This window comes from Mytilus edulis, chromosome 7, assembly GCF_963676685.1.
Source record: "Mytilus edulis chromosome 7, xbMytEdul2.2, whole genome shotgun sequence".
In the NCBI taxonomy this organism is placed as follows: Eukaryota; Metazoa; Mollusca; class Bivalvia; order Mytilida; family Mytilidae; genus Mytilus; species Mytilus edulis.
In genome coordinates this window covers 71,563,233-71,574,714 of record NC_092350.1, presented here as the reverse complement: position 1 = coordinate 71,574,714, position 11,482 = coordinate 71,563,233, and the positions used below count along the sequence as shown (strand labels likewise).

The 11,482-nt window shown below is 32.4% G+C and overlaps 1 protein-coding gene across 1 annotated transcript; it reads right to left on the bottom strand.

Annotated features, from left to right (window-relative positions):
* Positions 1-4,992: 4,992 nt before the first annotated feature.
* LOC139482131 (uncharacterized) lies at positions 4,993-8,809 on the bottom strand. Its single transcript, XM_071265818.1, has 2 exons — positions 8,765-8,809; positions 4,993-6,743 (listed from the first exon to the last, which is right to left on the bottom strand). The coding sequence occupies exon 2, from the start codon at positions 6,119-6,121 to the stop codon at positions 5,009-5,011; it is 1,113 nt and encodes a 370-aa protein (XP_071121919.1). The 5' UTR covers positions 6,122-6,743; positions 8,765-8,809; the 3' UTR covers positions 4,993-5,008.
* Positions 8,810-11,482: the final 2,673 nt, after the last annotated feature.

Sequence of the window (11,482 nt, the reverse complement as noted above, 5' to 3'; positions counted from 1 at the left end):
TTAGTATTGTACTGATATTATTATATAGGAGAGATAACTCTGGAATATTGCTTTGACAACTAGGTATACGAAGTGGATCTTTGTCTGAACAATCTGCTATTAGATTTTCAGGACCAGGATCGATTTTGCATATACAAGAACAAGAACTAGCGAAGTGACATGCTTTCTATGCGTTTATCTCATGGAGTATTGCATGTTTGCAACTAATAAGTAATATACAAAAGCAGTAACTATATATAAGAAAGGTTGATTTTCCCGGCAGAGAAAATATGCAGTTTATATATTTCAGACAGACTTAGAAAGACGACTCTTTTGACAAAAATATAATGAAGTTTGTTTGGAAATAAGCTGAAAACTAATTCACTGCATATTACAGCAAAAGTTAAAAACACAAAAAATACTGAACCTGAGGAAAATTCAAATCAAAAAGCCTTTAATAAAATGGAAAAATCAAAAGGTCAAACACATCAAACGAATGGATAACAACTGTCATATTCCTGACTTGGTACAGGGGTTTTCTCATGTAAAATAAGATAAAACTACATATTATTCATAGATGCAAATCACAGTTTTGCAAAGTTGTTGAACTCTGTGAACTGTTGAAGTTTCCCTTAATCTAAATCTTAAAGACATTGAATGAAGTAGAGAAAAAATAGGTTAAACTTTAATGCGAATTCAACACAAATATTTGGTAATAACTGTTAAATATATGAGATTCAGGTGTATGCTCCAATATTGTTAGGTATAGAGTTTGTGGTAATGAAATATTTCCCACATTCTGTTATCATTTTATAATACCTCACCAAAGACACTAGACATATAATTAGTTACCCCCGATACGTGCACTTTTTCTGTTATAGACTTATCACTGGCACTCCAATCAACATTAGAAAAATTGGATACAAAAACTTAGAGCATGAAAAATCTATATTTCGAACATGTGTGCCTCCAACTACTAAGTAAATAGACGCAAAGTGTTATAAAAATACAACTATTTCATAAACTTTAGATTTAAAGAGAAAGAACTTATCAATGATCTTTCATATCAATCGCAGAGGAAACATCCAACACCAGTGGCATTGACCTAGTCTCGAAAGTTTTTTTTTTTAAATATGTCATAAATAAAGGCAACAGTAGTATATCGCTGTTCAAAGCTCATAAATCTATGGACAAAAAACAAAATCGGGGTAACAAACTAAAACTGAGGGAAACGCATTAAATATTACAGGAGAACAATGACATTAAAATATAACTCACACAGCAACGGACTAAGCATTAGACTAAAATCAGATGAGAATAATCAATATAACATCAAAACCAAATACATGGATTTGGGATAGAAAAGTACCGTGACACGTCTTATAGTAATGTGAATTCACACTCAAATATAGTAAAAAACAAATGACACAACGGAAACACAACGTAAAAATGTTACACATACAGAAACGAACTATGATATAACAATGGCCATTTTCCTGACTTGGTACAGGACATCTTTAAAGAAAAAAATGGAGGGTTGAACCTGGTTTTGTGGCATGCCAAACCTCGCACTTTGATGGCATTGTTAAATATAACATTAAAATGACAACATAATAATACAGGACTACAATACAAATAAATAGGAGAACGTATTAGGCAAAGAAACACATGAATAATAGATAACAAAAGGCATCAGGTTTTAAATCAATACGTCAAAAACGCGCCTCGTCCACACAAGACGTACTAGTGACGCCCAGATATAAAAGTTCGAAAGTCAAAAAAAAGGGATACAAAGTTGTACAGCTCTAAGGATCAAAAGTTGAAAAAGGTTGTGCCAAATACGGCTACGGTTTTCTGCTTGTGACGAGAACATCCTTATTATATAGAACAATTTAGGCTATTGCAAACAGTAAATTTTATAAAATTGATATAAAAGATTTACATGATAAAACTGACGTTTTGACTAATTACAGAAAACAAAACCCGAATACATAATACATTGAAGACCAACCAATTTTTTTTCTGTAGTATATTTTGTGTTGTTGTCAAATCATTTGATTCCAACTTTTTTCTAGAGTCGGTTCCATTTCCATTTGTATTTTTGTCCATCTGATGATTTAAGCCTTTTTCAACTGATTTTGATAGTTCGTTCTTATGTTGTACTGTTTTACCACTGTCCCAGATTAGGGGGACGGGTTGGGATCCTGCTTACATGTTTAACCCCGCCACATTATGTATGTATGTGCCTGTCCCAAGTCAGGAGCCTATAATTCAGTGGTTGTCGTTGGTTGATGTTGATTTTTTTCGTGGGTACCAATTTTCATAGTTAAAGAAAAACTTGCATATTTGTGGATATTTAAATTCGTGGTTCACATGCATTCCTCTAGAAACTTTGCCCGAAAATTGGAATTCAACAACTGGTCCCTTGTCTGTCATTTGTTGACCTTTAGAGGTTCTTTGTCCTTTGGTTCCTCTATTATCTTTTTTCTGTCTGATTGATAATTGTACCCTTGGATTTACGTTTAGGCGAATACACACTATATCGCCTTCGGCATACACACAAGTTGGATTGATGGCAAAAGATCTACTTTGATATATTTAAAGCATAGTTATTTTATGTTAACATAAAAAGGCCTTCGAAAATAGTAGAATTAATTACTATTGGAGTGTCAAGAACTCGTTGGAAGTACTTGACAAATTGCATGCTTATATTGGTGATTTTGAATCTGTTCAAAGTTTTGATTTTTCTACCCTGTATACCACATTGCCTCACATTCTCATTAAGAAAAAATTCACACACCTAATTAAATGGGCATTTAAAAAGTCAGAATGTGAATATATATGTTCAAACTAATTTTTTAGTAGCAATAAACAAAAAAGCTATGTCAATTGGACATGCTTTGATACTATATATGCCCTTGAATATTTTCTAGATAACATTTTTGTTCGATTTGGGGATTCCGTATATCGTCAGATTATCGGAATTCCAATGGGGACTAACTGTGCACCACTTATTGCGGACCTGTTTTTGTATTGCTATGAGTTACAATTTATGACAAAAATAAGCAAAGACCCATCGAAACAACATCTGATAAACAAATTTAATAATACTTTTAGATACTAGTATTTGGATGATATTTTGGCTCTCAATAATGACGACTTCATTATGTATATTAAAGAAATTTATCCTGTTGAACTTACTTTAAATAAAGCTAATATTAACAATGACCACTGCCCTTTCCTCGATCTTGATATCTATATCACTAACGGAAAGCTGAATACTAAAATTTATGATAAAAGAGATGATTTTTCATTTCCTATCGTTAATTATCCATTTTTAGATGGTGACGTTCCCTTGTCACCATCTTACGGTGTTTATATATCTCAACTTGTACGATTCGCTCGTGTATGTAACAATGTTTTAGATTTAAACGAGAGAAATTAATGTAATACTGAAAAATTATCACACCAGGGTTTTCGATATCACAAACTAGTCAAAACATTTACTAGATTTTATCATCGGTATAAGGACATCATTCGTAAATATAGCTCAACATGCAGACTTCTTATACTTTTAGGTATTTCACATCCAATTTTTTATGGAAATATTCTTTATAAAGCACAAAGGTATCAGTATTCACCTCAAAATTTACAAAACCTTTGAATAGACTTATTAAGAAGGGATATAGTTACGATACTGTTGTCAGGTCATTAAAGATTGCATATTTTGGCGTTAATATTGATTCACTTATAGGGTCTTTGCATCGGAACTAAACACATTTATTCAAAAACCAGTTGTTGGCATGACACGGGTTATGTTCTTCTCATATATGTTATGATGGTATGATACTAAACCCCTAACGAGAAGGATTGTGCCTGATGTTCATATGATGAAATCATAATCTTTCAGTCAGTTCAATTGAAGTCTGGAGCTGGCATGTCAGTTAACTGCTAGTAGTCTGTTGTTATTTATGTATTATTGTCATTTTGTTTATTTTCTTTGGTTACATCTTCTGACATCAGACTCGGACTTCTCTTGAACTGAATTTTAATGTGCGTATTGCTATGCGTTTACTTTTCTACATTGGCTAGAGGTATAGGGGGAGGGTTGAGATCTCACAAACATGTTTAACCCCGCCGCATTTTTGCGCCTGTCCCAAGTCAGGAGCCTCTGGCCTTTGTTAGTCTTGTATTATTTTAATTTTAGTTTCTTGTGTACAATTTGGAAATTAGTATGGCGTTTATTATCACTGAACTAGTATATATTTGTTTAGGGGCAAGCTGAAGGACGCCTCCGGGTGCGGGAATTTCTCACTACATTGAAGACCTGTTGGTGACCTTCTGCTGTTGTGTTTTTTCTATGGTCGGGTTGTTGTCTCTTTGGCACATTCCCCATTTCCATTCTCAATTTTATGGTCATACAATGTATGTTGCTGTATCAATAACGTACACAGCACATTTTAGTTTTTTGGGGGAATTATTTTAAGAAACACGTCAAAGAAATTATTGCTCTTAAGAAACACTCTTTTACTTTTTTTTGTTTTATATCATATTCAAGTTTAGTATAAAAAGGGAAAACACACTTATGCCGACCGATATTGTGTCATTGTGATGTGGTAAATGTTTGTTTGTATATCTTATTGTATAGTTATTAAGGTAGTAACACAATGTTGACCGTTGTACCCTATTTTTCACTCTTTTACTTATTATGTCTGTTTGTTTTGTTCAAACATCGTTGTCATTATAATGGGATTGTATGCAACTTTCATACAAAAGAGAGGTTTAACTTGCTATAAACCCAGGTTTTATCCACCATATCTACCTAAAAAATGCCTGTACAAAGTCAGGAATATGACAGTTGTTGGCAATTCGTTTGATGTGTTCTGATATAATGCTCAACTTCTGATCTATTAAACATTTTATATATATATTGTTGCAAAGTATATTAAATGTTTTGCTATATGTATGTTTAAGCTACGTTTATTGTTATATAATCAGTTAAAAACTGTTTTGTTTAATACAATCACTTCTATAAAAATGAAATATTATAAAAAAAAGCGTCCAGTGAGTTATTTGTCACTAGAAGCTGATTTCTTAGCTTGTCAAAAAAAATTGCGTGTGGATCATTGAGACCATTTTCCTTGTTCAGTATTTGTTTGTATTGTTTACCGTCAGGAGATATGATGAGAACATTACACGATACACGACCAACGACGAAAATATTTCCCTTGTCGTCGACAGTAATACCACATGGCGTCCTCAAAATGTCATTGTTAAACTCCCATACTGGTGTTCCATCGTATAAACAGCAAACTATTTTATGTTTATCCGGATTGGTAAATAAAATTGTGTCTGCATGTGTTGTGACATACGAGTACTTAGGTACTACAGTGTTCGGTATTGTAGTAACGCTGTAGTCTTTACATGAGATCACATGCAAATCTTTGTCTTCAACACAGCAGATTAATGCCGTGCCATCGTGTTTGATACCATAGGGATCACCAGGTAATTCAATGAACTTTATTACTTTACTCTTTGTGAAATCAACAAAGCTTATACCGAAGTACTCACATAGTTTGTATGTCTCTCCAGTTGTTATTGCCACTATATTATCGTTGATAGCTTCTACATCAAAGGTGCTGTATGCATTCGATAGCTTGAGGGTAAATTCAGTGTTACCGTGGGCGTTTATTGCTACTAACTTTTCGTTGTTAAACCGGTAGTCTGTAAAAATACACAAACCTTTTCGTGTTATCGTACATCCCCTTGGCCTTGAACAGAGTGTGTTTAATTTCATGTTGAATTCCACTGAAATGTTATTTACTGACTGCATTGTATATGGTGCTGATATCTGAGCCTGTCTAGTTTTCTTGCTAGAAATATTGGTGCAAATAGATGGACTTTCCCTTATTATGATAGAACCAAATTTCCCAGCCGATTTAAGGAAGTCCTGTATTTTATCATCTATTGTTAATTGCATGTCAACATTTTCAAGACTTTTGTTTGTAATCATTGACTTGAGACGACTTTCATTATCAGTGACTTTTAACTGAATTTCCCTCATACCAAGGAAGGAAAGTTTGGAGATCAGAAGCATGTTTGGTGATATTCTCGAATTCCTTGTTGCATTGTTTAATTTCATGTTCTTGATCTTTAAGAGCAGAAATAATTGATGAAATGCGATAGCTATGATTATCGTATACCTGTTCCAGTTCTTTTAATAAAGACGCCTCCAGTTTATCAAGATGTTGGTTTATCTGCTTTTTTATGCTATCTATTTCCATGGTTATGTTCTTCTTCTGAGATTGAATCGATTCAACATTATTCTCTCTATCTTTCCGAATTCGCTTGATATTTTCAAGTACATCTTCTAAACTTTGTTCTAAATCTCGAAAAAGTTCGGAACTTCTGATTTCTCCAATAAAGTCTTCAAGAGGGATGACTTTAGAGCATTTCCCATGCTCCTTTATGCACCTGTAACATATTGGACTTTCATGTGTCATACAATATAGTTGGTACTTTTCATTGTGGAATAAACAGAACTGTTGTATATCGGTTACAAAGGTTGGTAAGGATTGATATTGTGTTATAGGAATGGTTTTGTGACTTCGTGTTCCTCGTGAAAGACTATGATGTTCACTACAATCAGTACACAGCGCTTCCTCACATTCCGGACACCAGTTCATGGACCGTGATGTGACATGCCGGAGATCACATATAGCGCAAACTGACGTATTTGTAGCCATTTTGTAAGACAAAAATAACTGAAAAATCAACAAAAGTTTACATAAATGCTTTGATGTATAAGGGTGATGAAAAAATCAATGCCACCGAACTCTAAACCAGCATATTTCTAGGTATAATAAACATATAAACCGTTGGCCTCAGTGAATATTATATATATATGATTTGACATTATTTCAATTGTTTGTGTGAATGTTAATTTTTGCTATTAATCTGATGTTTCTGATTTGACAGATTAACAATGCAATAACAATCTGTAAAGAAAACGACACTTAATTTAAACTTTAGATGATTAAATACAAGTAAACACGAAACAATCTTTATCATATAATCCTACACGTTCCAAATTCTAACCCAATATGAATAATGCTATCGTGCAATCTTTGCACATTATCACGTGTTTATCAGTCTTTGATGAAAGGTAAAAAAGTATAAGTAGTATAAAATATGAATATGATCGGAATACTGTGTCTTTAGAAACTCAAAAACGGTCTGGTTAAAACAGCCTTAGTGACTTTTTCAGTAGGTGAGGATACTTTTCTGTGAACTTCAACAAAGGAAATTGGATTACTAACATTGATAGAAATCAAAAGCCGACCTTTATTAAGGAAATATATTACCAATTCAAATTAAAATTCAAACAAAAAAATATTTTTCAACAATGTTTTGCTTTTCATTCGTAATTATTTTATAAGTGCTTTATAGTCCTCATCTTCACTATGACGAAAAAGTTTAATAGAGATGCAAATGGCTTGACAAAATATTTAACAAAGTTGTTTGTTTCACATTCATTAATCTTACTCTCTCAATGTATGACGATGACAAAACAAATTTACAAAAGAAAATCAATAAATCTTGTCTGAGCAATCCACATGATGTGTTTATAATGAGTACGGTATTGAGAACGATGTGCTGGTCGTTATTGTCGTCATGTTTTATGATGTGTATGTATGTGTTATACTGGTTTTATGTATATATCGGGTATATGGTAGTTGATGTCCATTGACAATAAAAGTTACCATTTTTTTGATTTTTTACTTTGCGTAGGTAATCCTGCAAATGAAGGTCGTATTAAAAACGTTCCACAATGATGACACCTTCGCAAAGACTTTCTGTTTTGTTAAACCTTGACTAAAGTAAAGAAATCTTATAGTTTTAACTGAGGAAAATACAACATCATTCTTTCCAAACGATATATGCTGTTAATCTCCATTGGATCGGGAAGAAGTTATTGTTCTTACCTAAACGCAGTCCAAGTCTTCGATTTCCTTTTAATATAGATTATTACAATGTGTATTGGATTGGAAACATTTCAAGAAGTTTGTTCTTGTATCATGAAAATATGTTGTAACTTCTTATAAAAGTTCCATAAAATAAATCGCATTTAGAATTTGGAAACCAACTACGCTCTGTCTGTTCAAACACATGCGAAATTAACAAAACATTTACAAATATGTTTACTATATTTACCTATTCAAGATCTGCGGTAACTATGGTGACTCATGAAAACAGATTATGTTTCAATCAAAGTTGACTTAGCTAGTTTAATATAATTGAACCCCTGCACGTGTTACATCCTATTGTAGATAAACAAAGTCGAAAGCGGATCCAGAGGGGGGATTCTGGGGGAAAAGTTTAATAAGTATATAGGGAATCACTGACGCATAATTGAAGCGGCCCCTCTTTAAATCAGTCAGTGTCCCCCCCTTTACAAAAAGTTCTGGGTGCGCCACTGAAAGTTCATATATAGCCTATGATTTCAATTCAGACATTGACACTATTATTCTGCTTACTTGCTTATACATTAACAAAGTTGATGAATTTCCTACTCGTATAATGTTTTAGACACTTTTATTCACAAGCTATAATGACATGATTGCACATGTTTTTCCGTGGTGAGATCATATCACATCTTGTGATTGTTATCATTGTTTATACACAGCTTCGTTTATCCACATAACAATAGACCTGTACTGATTACAACACTTGAGATAAATAACTTATTCTTGAAGGACACATGAAAATCATAAATAGCACTCACCTTCAACGAAACCAGGAAGTTTGTTATCGATATGGATCAATCACATGACTTACGCAGTCACATTTATTATATAAACAACTATTAGCTTTTTCTAAAAGCTTGACATGTTTTTTTAAGTGTTAGTGTTAATATCAGTGTTATGCATAATTCTTATCCAGTTCCAATAAAGTAAGCAAACAGATGTTGCTGGATCAACATAAAGGTATGTCTCTTTATATATTAAAGACAACACAGTCATTTTTAAGTTTGTTCGAACCTACAATCGTACATTTTCAATAAAGTATCCGTATGTTGATTTTTGGAAATACACATGAAAAAAATATATATTTTTTTCTGTGCCTGTTCCAAGTTAGAAATATGACAATTGATGTTTTTTCAATTCCTCAGATTGTTTGTGCGTTCTGAAATTTCCCTTCACATTCGGTATTTTTGTTATTTTACTATGATTTGTTTATATTACTCAATTTATTTCGCTTGACTGGGCGGAGTTTAACCGATTCGCTCATAATAAACCAGTCCATCTATAGATGTTTAAGAAAAAAGTTATTAGAAATCAGTGATAATTATAACGACAATCATCCTTATCAAACACATCTTCAAATGGACTGTCCTTATGCAAATTAAAACGTAAGCTCCGCCCGATCAGTTGAAATAACATTGGTAATATAATAATATTTGAACCCTTTTATAGTTGTTAATGTCTGTGTCATTTTGGTCTTTTGTTGATAGTTGTCTAACTATATACCAGGTATGTCACTATCGTTTTTAAATTCTTTTGGTTTTAAATGAAAATATTTCTTGATAAACTTATCGATATCAAAAAGAACCATAAATTGAACTTATTAATATTGATTATCATTATTCTGCTGTGCTTACTGAACCAGTAAATCATAGTGTTTTGTATTTTTTGTTCGAATATCAAGTTGCCTATTTGTATTTTGAAGTAAGAGTAAAAGTGGTTTGTTTAATACTCGGCCTTTAAATTTTGTACAAATATTCTGAACATCAGGAAAAACACTGAATTACTGCATTCTCATAAAGTAGGGATTGAAAATCATATCTGAAGTACATGGATATTCGCGTACATGAATATATCCAACATAATATGTTATCTGCAAATTTGTGTGTTAAGCTTGCGACCAGAAGCTGTCACTCGTCGTTATTCAAACAAAACATTTATAAGAAAAACAACACCCAAATATATTGATGTCAATAACGTGCACGTGTTTGGTTTTTTTTCTTTTTTCTTTTGTTTGGGGGGGGGGGGGAGGGTTGAGAAACAACTTCTAAATGTGTATGTAGACAATAACAAAGGGAGTAGACAAATTATATATAAACGACAAGGCAAACAAAAATCGAAACCGACCGATAGGCAATGACTGTTTGAAATTTAAGCTTGATGTGTCGCACAGCTTCGATTTTGATTTTGTCCTTTGATTTTGATTCAATGTCAACAGACGAGTCTTATTACACAAGATGCGTAACAAATTATTAAGTTGGTATCTTTCAAGAGCTTTGATATGACATGAAATGATGCTATCCCACAGTGCCTTATCTTCACCCAAAATATTGTATTTCGCTTACATTTGATGTCACCAAATGACATCTTTTTCACTGTGAATTAATCAAAATAGAGAAAATAAAAGTCAGAAAGTATTAAAAATTCTTCCATTTATTTTGCATGATAAAGTTTGACGATGTTTAGTCTTCATGTGTGCATTCATGTATACATCAGTTCGAAAAAAAATGTGATTTAATTCCAGAACTTACTTATACAGATTATCAACTAAAAATCCATCAATGTCAAAAAAATATGTTGAAACGAAAATAACAATGAGAATTTGCTATAACAACAATGAACCAGGTATGAAAAAGGCATCGCTGACTATTAATATTTAGTTTAATAATATTAGTTTAATTAACTAAGGTAATTGTATTATATGCTGAAAAATGTTTTGGAGCACATATAAATCCGTAATACAGCTTTGATTCATACATATACTCTTTGATTTCGGCATTCTTGGTCTAACTGTTGATCGTAGAATTTCTAATCAACATTTGATACTGACTTGTTTGGTAAGTCATCTCCTGCTTCCAAATCTGAAATGATCATGTTTTAACAGTGTAACGATAAAAGAGATAATCATTTACCTTAAAACATGTTAAAATCAATAAATGAAAAAAAAACAGTTGCACAGACGACATACACCTACCTCAACGTAAAAATTACATATTCATCATAGAATCAGGTATTGGTCAACTTTCCTTGATATATGTATCTGCCAATTTATTAAAAAAAATGCATAGTTATTGTTTTATAGATAAATACAAACTTCTGATAACTTAATTGAGAAAACTGCAATCATGGAAATAGGATATCGAATATTTCAAAAGACTAAAGTCTGAAAGCATCTGACCAAGTGCAGTAACGCAAGACAAAATACTGAATGTGTTAATTCATTCATGTAAATGACATTTGCTTGAAACCAGGCTAATATCTTGACCAGAACTGCAGGGACCCAACTTAAGAGAAATGCAGTATCAGAAAATGAAACGTCAGAAATATTCCTTATGTTACCAACAACATATGTCTGATATTTATTCGTTGAGTAATATTCATCATATGTAGTTAATATAGATTTAACTTTATGCTTGAATACATTCACACAATACGGATTCCATTTTCGGTGGTGATCTTCAAAAGTGCCAAATCAGACT

Bases quoted from the DNA above. Each gene is read 5' to 3' on its own strand.
- LOC139482131 (XM_071265818.1), bottom strand. From the start codon at position 6,121: ATGAAATTAAACAATGCAACAAGGAATTCGAGAATATCACCAAACATG.